This window comes from Cupressus sempervirens, chromosome 8 (assembly GCF_028749045.1).
Source record: "Cupressus sempervirens isolate cs-2001-9-10 chromosome 8, ASM2874904v1, whole genome shotgun sequence".
Lineage (NCBI taxonomy): Eukaryota > Viridiplantae > Streptophyta > Pinopsida > Cupressales > Cupressaceae > Cupressus > Cupressus sempervirens.
In genome coordinates, this window is record NC_143125.1 from 29,277,323 (window position 1) to 29,291,144 (window position 13,822).

A 13,822-nucleotide genomic window follows, 5' to 3' on the forward strand; every position below is an offset into this window, starting at 1 on the left:
TGCTACAGTGTCAATTTTGAAAGGAGAAACAAAGAAACAAAGGGCCTTTATGGTGATCACAACACTATACACAATTATAATGTTTTTAGTACAATGAACATAATAAATAATGATGACGTACTTAAATAGACTAGTAAATAGATCAGTAACAATGACAAAAGAATGTTTGTACTACATACCTAGCTTTTAAATCTAGGTTATATCACATCCATCTTCTTTCTTTGTGTTCTCTTTTTACGAGGCACCATTCTAATTGTGGGTGCAATCTGTTCATGACATTGAGAACCCTCTTGATAATTATTGTTTGCAACATGCTGAGATTTACGCATAGTTTCTTGCTGAGATGGCGGAATGATATTTGAATTGTTCTTTGCAACAAATATTTCATCATGTTCCCCTACCTCATCTCCATTCTCACTCTGTGGTGAGTTAGATTGTTGGGTTCCCTACACACAACACAATTTAAGAGATTGATTTGACATAATACCTTTGATTGAACTATTCCGTAAGTTTTAAAATATTATAATAAACTTACCTCATTTTCATGACCACTGGCTAATATATCCCCTCGGTCTAGCATGTGTTTCCTCAGGCATTGGGAACCATTAAGCAAAGCAAATTTTAAGTCCTCTCGTGATGCTTCCTTTTGAAATTGGTGAACCTGCATTAACAAATATAACCAATTTTTTAATAACTTATTAGATATAATAAAATCAAAACTTTGACATGACTTTTCTATGGAATACAAAATAATAAACATGAAAATCTTCACTTACCAAGGCACCACGAATGCTATTGTACCCGCTAGATCCTAATTTATGAGATCCAATACTTGACACCTTGGCTTGGGTTACTTTTGTTGTATCTCGGAGATGTCTTTTAGAGCCTCCTACTAAAACTGGTATATCACTATGATTATCATGGTGCTTCCTCTTAAATTTTCCATCTTTAATGAGCTCATCCCATGTTGTTGGATCTGTAATCCAAGCTGGACGTGGATAACTGAGGTCATTTTTCAACTTGCACCTTAAATTATCTCTTTTAGAATGTATATATTTCCGGGAAATTTCCAAAATGTATTCCTCATCAAAGCCAGGGTCACCAAATGCCATTATCACATCATTACAAAGTTTAGCTTTCTTAAGTTTGCATTGGTTCCTCCAATCTCGTTGAACTGTATTGCCAAACAGTTGCTCTGAACGATGATATATAAAATGAAAGAATTTCATACCAATTTCATCCTTTAAGACTTCACCTTCCGAGGATAGCAAGAGTGTAACTTCCTGTGCCCCTTTTGTAGTGACTAAGGAAACATTTGAAGTCTGAGGAGTTGATGTCGATGCCACAATAGGTACATGAGTTTCATTTTCATTTGTTTCCTATATGTAAAAAGAGAATTTCGAATCATTAGAAACCCAGCCAAAATATAAAACTATTTCCAATTTAAAACTAATTATTTTGAACATCAAATATGGAACCAGATAACTAAATTAGTTACCCTTGCTATTCATTAACACAAGACATTCTGGACATTACAGTGGATAGTTTGAGATATTTTTGAAGGAAGAGTAGACAAAATGACTCCCTTTCCTTTTTAGCATATGAGTGAGTTTGCAGAGTACCAAATCATGGTTGTGTAACCAGTCATTTATAAGGAGATATAATATTGAAGGTGGCAGCAATAACAATTTCGAAATAGGTCTCTCAAAAAAGAGTGACAGACCAGTAGGTTGTTGTCAAAGAGAGGGAATAAGAGGGTGTTTGTAACCTCAAATTTTTATGTTCTTTTAGTTGTGATTTGCTCCAAGAATAGGCTATGAAAAAATAAAATCTGGTAGATTTGAGGAGGATCCGCATAAATTTTACAAATACAACATTGATTTTCAATGGGTTTGACTATAAGAAGTTCAATTACAACAACAAGCTGTAGAATCCCAAAACAAGGATTAGTTCTTTTGCACAATTCCAAAAGAGATGAAGGTGGGGATAATGCACTCCAATTATTTGCTATAATGTCACAAAAAATAAGCATGAAGTACATGATGTCTGAGTGAGGATTCTCTATAAATGAGCCTTGCATACATAATAACATGAGCTAGAATGTTACCAGTTAGGCCTATGGTTCTCATCGTGGCTATAAAAATAGTTGTGATCAAGCTATAGTTGCAATGGTAAGGCTATGGTTGTCATAGTGGCTGTAGAAAATACTTATATGTTAAACAACATGAAGAGCATCTCATAGAAGATAAACAACATGTAGAAGCACAATTTGCAAGCACACAACACTAAACAAGCTTGCTTGTTGCAATGATCAGAGTCTAAATACTTTACCCAATAATTTTGGTACTACTATTCCTTACTACTAGCAAGACTAAAAAGAAAAGTGACACTTGAAATCAGTCACAAAGTGAAACACAACTTGAAATGAAATCAGTTGATAGGAATACAGTATCACAATAATACTTATAAATAATTGTACCTGTTCATCTAAAGCAGTCCCTGCAGTCCCCAACAATGTCCTCTCCCACAACTTGATTTGCTTATGTATTTCCTTCCTATATTCAGCATTTTCAGGAGAGTCTGGTAGGAGCCTTAATGTTTTTGATTGTGATTCTATAAGATTCCTCAACGAAGCTTGTTCAGGTGTTTGTGGGAGAATTCTGATTGAATCCACACTTGATGGATTATTTAATGATTTTGGTATACTCCTAGCATGAGTTTGCATGTCAATTACAACAGGGATAGTAGGAGCACCCATGCTTGATCTCAAAGGCATGTTATGAGGCATTGTGCTTGATATCACTCTTGAGGTAGGTGTATCCAGTTGAGATGTTGAGGGCATGACACATCTACTTGACATATTCTGCAAATGTCAAAAATAAATATTTAAGTGGTATAATATGGTAAACAACATAATCAAACCCAAACAAACATATGACTGAGTCTTACCATTTGCATTATATTGGGTGTACCAGACGGCATAATTGGATCATGCAAGCTTGGGGGAGCTACTGTAGAAATGCCCTATGACAAAAGAAAAAATCACTTTTAAAAAGGTGAAATAAGATAATTAATTGCACAATAACATATATTAGATCTTACCATCGCCATAGTGTGAGAGGTACTCAAGGGCTTACTAGGGGTTGGAACAACTTTGGAGATGGCCTACATTCCATAAACATAAGTTAGCTCAACAGGTCACAAAAATTAAGATAATTGGACTTATAAAAGAAAACTTTCAAACTTACCTCCTGCACCATCCTAGTAATGTTTTCCCCTTGACCATTTCTTAGCATCTTAATAAGACCATTTAAGATCAATGGATCTCCCATAGTAGAGTCCGAAGCACCCATAGGCACATCCTTTAAGAAACACATAATGACATAAAATTACAAAATATTGATTAGACATGGAACAATCTTTTATTTCTTATAAACAATATACATTTTTTCTAATATATAATAATCTATATGTTGTCCATGATACAGAACTATAGCATCCATTCCTTAAACTCAAAAACATTATGTTAAAATTCTAGCTAGAAGGTTGGTAGTACCCGATGTGTAATTTGGAATATGTTATTTGGCTAGGTTTATGTTTGTCATTTTTGTACCCCCCTCATCGCAACAGTGGTAATGAGTCTACTCTGGCTTTATTTTGATCATTCATTTTATAGAATGAAGATTTGGCCTATTTCTTCTTGGTAAATCTTTTGTGATATTACTAACTATATTTAACATGTCTACTCTGGCTTTATTTTGATCGTTCATTTTATGGAATGAAGATTTGGCCTATTTCTTCTTGGTAAATCTTTGGTGATATTACTAACTATATTTAACATGGTGTGGGATAAGGTTGGAGAAAAGTCTTGTTATGGGTGCTCCGTTGTCTAATTTGTCACCCATATACTTTTTCTTAGTTTCATTGACTATTAATCGCCACTTGTGGATTAATGTCTAATTTTGCTTCTTAAAATCAATCAGCCGAACCTATAGTATATCCAATTAAATCTAAATCAAAACTTAGTGTAACTTCCCTGCTTTTCTATCAGATTAGATGTTCTTTTGAATATTTTAAATCTTGGCATTGGAAGTGGCAATGAACATTGTAAGCTAAATAGCCCATAGGTTATGTCCAGTACATTTATTTTTTTATTACTTGTCAAATTCAAAAGTTCTGCTTTAAACAATATTTACATATTCTTCATTTCAGTTATTTGCATTCCAACCCCCACATACCTGTTAGTTTGGAACATCGTAGTCTACCTTATGCAACATCGTCCATTTTTTGTGGTATAGATAAGGTTCTTAGCGTTTCATTTCAAAATGATAGAGGTTTCTTAACCAATTCCTAAGATACTAGTGCCCAATCCTTGACTAAATGGTTTATAAAACAATTTGGCCATTATTATAGTGTGGTCAGGATTTCTTCCATAACATTTTTCTAAACTTTTGCTTAACTATAACATCCTCCTGGGAAGTCCCATAGCTTCACCTATGTGAGCATCACCTAAATGAAATGAGTACTACCATTGGTTCTCAGAAGAGAAAGGCTTATTTGAACCATTGCTCATTAAACATGGGCACAATTTATTTGTCTCAAAAAACTACATAGTTGAATCTTGATAGAAATATCACAACATTAGATTTTACCCTATGTAGCTTCAAATTGTAGACTGTTGCTTTTGCAATGTGAATGCCCAGCAATTACTATCCAGTTATAACCGCAGAGGGCTATATTACATTTGTATTTTTATGGCTACTTCATTTTTTGAGCTGTCTGACAGCCTCATTTGTTCATTTGAAGGTACAGTGTAAAGTAGAGAGCAAGTGTGGACATGGTTGCTTCAATCAAAGTTTCCATTTTTCATTTCATTCCTCACAGCCTTGTTCTGGTTTCAGACAGAAGTTTCAGTTTTGTAGAAGAAGAAACAAAATGGAAAGCAAAGTCACTGCCCAAGGAATTTGAAAGTTATAGCTTTCGATGCTGCACAACCATTTGATTATGAATCGAAGATAAGTAATAAAATCAAGAAGAGTAGTAAGTTAAATATTGGCATAGTGGGCTTTGGCAATTTTGGTCAGTTTCTTGCTAAGACCATTGTCCGCCAAGGTCACACAGTATTGGCTTATTCTGGAACAGATCATAGTGAGGTTGCACGTAAGATGGGAGTTTCATTTTAGACAGATCAAGATGATTTTTGTGAAGAGCATCCAGAGGTGATATTGCCATGCATATCTATCATATCAACAGAGTCTGTGTTGAAATCATTTCCAAGTCAAAGATTGAAACGAAATACATTATTTGCAGATGTCCTTTGAGTCAAAGAGTTTCCACGCAATCTCTTTTTACAGGTGCTTCCCCCAGAATTTGATACATTGTGCACCCATCCTATGTTTGGGCCTGAGAATGGAAAAGCTGGGTGGAGAGGTCTTCCCTTGGTCTATGATAAGGTTAAGATTGGAGAAGGGTTAAGAGCTGAGCGCTGTGAATGGTTTTTGTAAATATTTGCAAAAGAAGGTTGTAGGATGGTTGAGATGTCCTGTGTGGAACATGATCACCATGCAGCTGAAACACAATTTATTACACACACTGTTGGGAGGATGTTAGGGAAATTGAATTTGGAATCCACCCCAATAAATACTAAAGAATATGAGTCATTACTTCGAATGGTTGAGAACACTTGTGGAGATAGCTTTGATCTTTATTATGGTTTGTTTATGTACAATATTAATTCAACAGAGCAATTGGAGAGGCTAGAAATGGCTTTTGATGCTCTAAAGAAACAACTTGTTGGCCAGTTGCACAAGATTTTAAGAACAGAGCTATTTGATGGGGTTGCCAGAGGAGGAGTGCCTGAGCAAAATTCAACTCTTGCAGATCCAAAAAACACGAGTCCTTCGGATGCTGCAGTTCCATTACAAACAAAATAAATGAATTATCTGTTCTCTAGAAACCCAGTAGAGCCATGCAATTTCCTTCTTATCTGTAGCCTAGCAGAGTGTGTTTGTTTAACATAGTTGGTAAAACTTTCTCCCTTTTTATTAGGAGACTTCTCTCGTAAAATTTCCTTTTTTCTATTTGCTTTTCATTGCATGTCCTTTGAAGTAGAAGAGTAGGAATAACATCTTCTCTATGTAATTTTTGGATTGTTTTGTCATCAGAATTAACTGACTTAGAAGTCAGTTGTGATATTCACTATGACCCCTGTCAATGCAAGACAAAATGAAAACAACTCCTTTTCTTTTCTCATGTCTTCCATAGAGTGGATGGAACGTTTTCAGTAGTGAAAGGCCACATCCTGCCAAAGAATGATGGTTTGGATAAGAGGGATGATGGTTTGGATAAGAGGGATCTAGAGAATCTACTTGCTTTCAAAAAGGGCATTACGGCTGACCCCATGAAATCACTCTCCAGTTGGGTTTCTTCTAATGCAGCAAACATATGCTCCTGGAATGGTCTTCTGTGCAGAAAGGGTTCCATAAAAGTTGTGGGCATAATTCTTCCTCACATGAAATTGGAAGGTACTATATTTCCCGCCATAGCAGCCATCTCGTCACTAAAGATTTTGAATCTCACCAATAAATTTTTCACCGAAAATATTCCAATTGAGCTTGGCCAATTGAAAGCCTTAAGCATTGTAAACCTTAGTCATAATGGACTGGAAGGGTTCATCCCTATATCTCTCTCCAATTGCTCGCACGTTCGGGGGATCAGACTTTCTGTGAACAACTTGACTGGGAGCATACCTGCAGAATATGGCAATTTGAGCAAGTTAGATCATCTAATTTTGTCCTTTAACCATCTAACTGGAAGCATTCCAATGTCTCTGACCAATTGCTCACATCTTCAAGTGATTTCATTTGGGGAAAACAATTTGAAGGGTACAATACCAGCAGGGTTTGGCCACCTGGATATGTTGGACAATCTCTTCTTGGAGAACAATTGTCTAAGTGAAAGCATCCAATTTCTCTGAGCAATTGCACCTCTTTCCTTCAATTGAGCATTGGCTACAACAATCTCACAGGTTCAATTCCCCTTGATTTGGGTTCGATAAAAAATCTGGCATATCTCTACTTTGAAGGCAATTCGGTCAGTGGTAATATCCCTTCTTCTTTCAATAATTGTTCTAAGTTGTACTATATTGCATTTTCTTACAATGGCTTGACCGGAGACATTCCCTCTGAGTTGGGTAGGCTGGACAAGTTACAAAGTGTTTACTTACATTTTAACAAGTTAAGGTAACAGATCCTAGCATCCCTAGCTATTTTTCTTCCCTTGAAGTATTGTTACTATCCAATAATGTGTTATCCGGCCCCATACCACCTGAATTAGGCAAGTTGAAACAGGTTAACCAAATATCATTATATATCACCATAAAAATCAGTGGCCATATTCCACAAGAATTAGGAAAATGTAGTAATCTTCAATGGATTGGCATTTCAGGAAACCGGATCAAGGGACCACTGCCCGTGAGTTTCTCCAAGCTTCCCCTAACAACCCTTGATATAACTCAAAATCTTTTTGAGGGCCGATTTCCAGAGGTTGTCTTGAATTGGACTCAATTAACTTCTTTAGAACTTGGTCTGAATGAGTTCAATGGAGCAATTCCAGAGGAGATAGGAATTCTGAACAAGCTCATCCATTTGAGTTTGGGTCCAAATGAGTTCAGTGGAGCCGTTCCAGAGGAGGTAGGAAATCTGAACAAGCTCATCTATTTGAATTTGGGTACAAATAATTGTAATAAAAAAATTGGTATTTGCATTAATTTTAATCACCACAGGCCAAACACATAGGGCTACAAAAGGTTCTAATTGTAATGCAAAAAGTCCATCCCTCCTGTGTGCAACCTTTGAAACCAGCCTCTTATCTCCTCAACATAATATTCTATTATTCTGGCCCAATTCATCATTTTTCCCTGCTACTTGTCAGTCTCCATTGTATCCACCATGACCAACAAACCTCATTTATGCATATAGTGTGACCACTACAAGCCATGAGAACACATTATTAAAAATGTTGTGGATGACTAAGAAAAAGGCTGGTTATAGTACGCAATCCTTGCATGCATCCTCAGTCACATACTCCCAAATCAAATTATTTTGGCTACTTAACAGTTCTGTAAATTGTGAAGGGGTCTTTCTCAATGTTTGTTTATAAATTAATTAGAATTAATACAATATAGGACCATATTTATGGAACTCAAACCATAGGTTGATTTCTACCTATATTATTCATTGATTAAGATTGCTTCATAACAGAAATGGCACTGATATTGCAAATGATAAAGACAGAAGCATATGCAGACACATCCAATACACCAAATATAGTTATTAAGACTAATCTTTGCCCAGTCCAGAAAATAAAGAGCTAAATTGAGTCAGATATAACAATAGAGAAAAGCATATAATATTAATTGGCCTGTCTATTATGGTAGACATGAATATTTATTTCTACTGATAACTTGGTTATTGTCTCTATATAGCTGTGTGAATAGCACATGTCCCCAAATAGTGGCACTTAATCACCCCTTATTTATTTTTGTGGTGTCTATAGGACACACAACAAAAGGAAACAATCTGGTTGCTTGTACATTTAATTGAAAAATGAAAATATATAATTATATTGTATGAATCCTCACAACAATCATAAAGTGAACATTGTGATCAAATAATGTCATCTTCACAAGAAATTTCCTGATCTGATGGAATATATATCCCATCATTAACAGAACCTAAATCTACAAATACATTGATATTATCATTTTCCTGCTCTTCAAATATAGGTAAATTCAAATTAATAAATTCATCATCTTCATGGACTTCAAGCCCATGTTCTTGCTCATGTCCTTCTGAATCTTCAGTAAACTCATCATGATATTCATCTTGGTCATTTGCGTCGTTGGCAATAAAAGTTTCATCATCTCCATCTTCTTCATCTATTTCTTCAAGGGGAACTTCTTCATCTTCAACTAAATCGTGGCCCTCTATGTCTTCAACAAATGTTACTCTTCGTCCTCTTGGATCATAATCAATCACAAATGACCATCCCTGCTATTCTAAATTAGGAATGAGGAATATTTGTTCACATTGATTTGGAAACACATAAGGTTCAGAAGTGGCTTCAAACCTAGATGTATTAATCATATAGAATCCATTATTGTGCTGAAATATAGTTTTTTCTTCACCCACTTTAATAAGCTTGTACCATTCAACACGAAAAATAACTTTCTTAAAAGAGACAAAATCAAGCTCTATAATATCCTCCACTTCTCCATAATATTGTAGTGTGTTGGTGACTGGTTGTCTATCATTTGCATGTGAATGACATTCTACCTCAAAAGATGCTGAAACTCCACAATCATAAGTTTGTCTCTTTTCATCAACTTTTTTGATGCGGAAATGATGCCCCAAATTCCACATTCCTTTGTAATATGTTACCTAAATTCAGATTAAAAATAACTAATTAGATTCAATGCTACCAAATAATAATACTATTAAACATTTTGAACATGTTAATAAATATGCATCACCTCCCCATTCTTCGATCCTTTAACGAAATTCAGTTGTTGCGGTGTGACTTTATTCCTCCCTTTTGATGCCTCATGTTCAATATTGCTCTTTAGCCAATTCCATGTGCATCTATCTGGCCATTTTCTTTTATGGCTTACAGGAAGTCCTCAAGAAGAGTTTTGACCATATTTATTATATATGTTGGCCAAAACCATTTCATCCTCCAATTTCTTTTGTTTAGCATACTTCTCCATCCATTCTGACATAAACTCAGAATTGTATGCAATATAAAAATGTAATGCCTCCCACTCCTTAGCATCTATAATTAAAAATAGAATTCATAATTATTTAAAACAAAAGTCATCTATTATACAATTAAGATAAAAACTACTTTCATTTTTGCATACCTTTTATCCTCTTTGAAGTCCCCTGACCCTCTAATTTTTCACCTTCAAATGATGGAGGTTGGTTATAATTCCATAATAGTGGTGCTTCAAGGTGCAATTGAGGTAAGTACTCACTCAAATGAACCATTGATTGGAATACCATGTAACCCTCAACCATGGACCCTTCTGGGTGAGCCTTTTGCCTCACAAATTGTTTTAAAACTTTCATGTATCTCTCCACAAGCCACATTGTTCGAATATGAATAGGCCCACACAACTCAATCTCTTCTACTAGGTGTACAAGGTAGTGCTCTTGAGAATTAAAAAAACTTGGAGGGAGGCATCTTTGAATATCACACATCAAAAGTGGAATATTCCTCTTCCAATACTTGAGGTCATCTTGATGTATCTCTTTAGATGAGACCCACCTACATGTATTAAAGGTATTACAAAAAATTAATTATACATTACAGTCTAAAAGTATAAAATCATATGAAGCCATAAGAGATGGTGCATTTGAAGTGAAAAGAGTCACCAAAATACTTCAAATATTTGGATAGTTTGTAAACAGCTAATGTCACATCATGGTCAAAACTACTCTGTATTGCTGCAAGCAATACATACTACACAACCATTTACAAATAACCACATTAAATATGTATTAACATATATTATCACTAAGATATACAATTTCATAAATGTACCTCCAAATAAATGCAATGTTCCCCAAACTTACCTTAATCCAATTGTGCCAATCATGTGTTTTTAGGCCTGAGAAGTCTGATCCATCTCTCGTGAATAATTTTTTTAATGTAGCACCAAAGCCAGAAGGAAATCTTATGTTTTTCATTGTATTAATGATGTTAAGCTTGTCCTTTGATGAAAAGGTCCACGGAGCATGAACAAATGAGTTGTCTCCATGCAACCACATGTTCGGCATGATATTGGCAATTTGCAAATCCTTTCGCAACTTTATTTGTGCTTCAAGGTTTGTTCCAGTAAGATGTTTCCACAAACACTCAGCCACATTTTTTCCAATATGCATACTATCAAATAAGTGCACTATTGGTAAGTTCTCATAATATTCTAATTTGTAAAAAATAGACAGTCTTTTCATTCCTAGTGGAAATCCCATGCCATTTCTTTTGTCATACGAGGACTTCCACCTAGCAGGGTTCATCCTTCTTGGCTTCCTCACTTCCAATTCCTTTCCATTGAAATCATTTTTCTCACGCACTCGATAGTGATGATTTTGTGGTAAGAATTGTCTATACTCATCATATACAATTTTATTAAGATCTTTTGAGTGTCTATACAACATTTTTGGCCCACATGACGGACAACCATGTTTCCCCTTTGTTTGCAGCCCTGAAATAAGAATGGATGCCATATTTAGAAAATGGTACAATGAACACGATAATATAAAATTCAAACAATAATTACAAATGTACTTTATATATATTACCACAACAAATAGAGAGCCCGGGGGCATCATGAATTGTCCAGATAAGAATTGCATGAAATACAAAGTTTCTATCATTGATGGGTCTTGATACATCATACATATTTACACCATCCCATAACTCTCGAAGCTCATCAATGAGGGGCTCCATGTAGACATCCATATCCTTTACTTGATATTTCCCTAAGTACAAAAAAAGTTAATTATGGTTTTATCTATAATAAAATATATAAATATATATGTAATCTTCAAAAAATAATTGTATTCATGTTTTATAGTACCTGGTATGATAAGAGTTAGCATTGCATGCTCCTTCTTCATTGCCATCCAAGGGGGTAGATTGTTGTTAATAATTAAAACCGGCCAAACAGAATATGTTGTTCTGAGATCTCCAAAAGGATTGACACCATCCATTGCTAGAGAAATTCTTGCATTCCTTGGCTCACTATTAAAATGTGGCCATCTTTCGTCAATATCTTTCCAATATTTGCTATCTGCAGCCATACGCATGACACCATCATGGCTCCTCCCTTGTGCATGATAATCCATATTATTTGCCAACTCCTTACATTTGAACATCCTCTCAAACCTTGGCTTTAGTGGAATGTGTCGTAGTACTTTATAAGGAACCTTCTTCGATACTTGATCTTGACGATACCTCCTTGTATGACATACTGGGCACTATTGCAAATTTGCATTCTTTCCATAGTATAGTATATGGTCATTGGGGCATGCATCATATGTTTTGTACTCCATTCCAATATCTTTCATTATTAAAGATAGTTCTCTATGAGAACGAGGTAACTGATTATCCTTTGGAAGTATTTTGTTTGACAAAAGTCTACATGATGCATCAAATGATTCTTATGACTATACAAGATATTCAAAAACTTAAAAACATCTAGAGAAAATTAGATTGTGGGAATATTAAATCAAACCTTAATATATCTGTAAAGCATGTGTTTGTCAATCCATGTGTAACCTTCAAGTTCAACAACAACATAATTGTTGCCAATATAGATGTATCAGCATTTGGGAAAAGAGGCATCCTAGCCAACTGAGATAGGGGTGAATCAATAACTTCTTCTGCAGATGTGTAGAAGTCTTGGATGAATTCATTGATACCAGCCTCATGTATGTGCGAAGTGGTTTCATTCATAAATGTGTCTTTGTCTTCATCTTGAGCGTGGCTATCTTCAATGGCATTCATTGGTCCTTCAACAATATTACGAATTGGAAGTGGCTTTTCATCATTACAGCCATTGAAATGATCAATATAATATTATAATGTATTAAATAATATGTGTATTTGTTTATCTTTAGGAGTACCAATTTGTTAATTATAATTTACCTCTTCTATGTAAACTCCATACTTCAATTTGTGGATATGAACCATTCGCCGCTTCTTTAGTTTCCTATTTTGGCACCTCTTGCAAGTATAATATATCTTTTCATTGAAGTATTCTTTTGTCCCTGGTTTAGGTCTTGCTACTCGTTCATCTGAATATTCAGATGTTGATGTACTATTTCCCTGAATGCACAATGTACTATCAACAGTAAGGCCAATTCTCGCTAATATATGTAATAAGGCTATATCAGGGCCATAGTTAGTATGTTTATATTTTTTTTAATCATGTTTTCCTATTTGGTGTTCAATATAAGGCCATTAGTGCGACATACATTTCCTAGTTAGAAATTTGGTCAACAATGGTCAAATAGGTCAAAATAGATTGAAAAGGCATTTAACTGGTGAAATGTTCTTAAGTTGCGAGGAGTTGTTGTGAGAAGGGTGTGCACACGCATGCATGTGTAACTAGTGTGTAACACTGAGGAAGCTTGGAATAGGAACCATGTCTCTATGTGGATTGTATTCCTATGAGTATAATGGGTACTATTCTATCACAAGGCAATGACCTTACTCATCTAACAAACGGTAATATTTTTAATGCTCTGGTTGGGTAACAGATGATCATACCTTGGAGATGAATGTTAGTAATGTCAACACCCATGGTTTTTAAAATATAGAAGAGGCCTCGTAGGAAGAGAATTAGCAATCTACCAACAAGAAATTAGAAAACAATTATAAATATATCAATTGCTACATATGCTACCTAGTCAAGCTTAGGTTAATGTTTTATATCATGAAAAATGATAATGTAGGAACAAAAAGAAACAAAAAGTACCTGGTCTGCCATGTCGTATGGATGCCAAGAATATATCTAAATAGAAGGCTACAAAGAAAAGTGCATGGATGCCAATTAGGATCATTATATAAAAAGGCATTGAAATATATGAAAATACATAATCCATTTCGATATAGCACTTACCCAAAATATTGGAAGAGGTACTTTTATATGCAAAATTTGCAATTTCAGCTTTCTAACAACCCTGCGGAAACTAGGCACTAGTCAGCGAGAGGGTATAAGTCTCGGTCTTAAAATTATTGCTTAATTTTTGGATTC

At 35.0% G+C, this 13,822-nt stretch overlaps 1 protein-coding gene and 1 pseudogene across 1 annotated transcript; one reads left to right on the forward strand and one right to left on the reverse strand.

Moving 5' to 3' along the window:
• Positions 1 to 197: 197 nt before the first annotated feature.
• Positions 198 to 13,759, reverse strand: LOC149541416 (uncharacterized). The gene is made up of 9 exons (XM_089795608.1): positions 13,688 to 13,759; positions 13,544 to 13,591; positions 3,249 to 3,362; positions 3,103 to 3,165; positions 2,950 to 3,024; positions 2,480 to 2,863; positions 777 to 1,379; positions 536 to 661; positions 198 to 446 (listed from the first exon to the last, which is right to left on the reverse strand). Exons 2-9 carry the CDS (start codon positions 13,553 to 13,555, stop codon positions 198 to 200), a joined length of 1,626 nt encoding a protein of 541 aa, XP_089651734.1. The 5' UTR covers positions 13,556 to 13,591; positions 13,688 to 13,759.
• LOC149541417 (arogenate dehydrogenase 2, chloroplastic pseudogene) lies at positions 4,838 to 5,933 on the forward strand (annotated as a pseudogene).
• Positions 13,760 to 13,822: the final 63 nt, after the last annotated feature.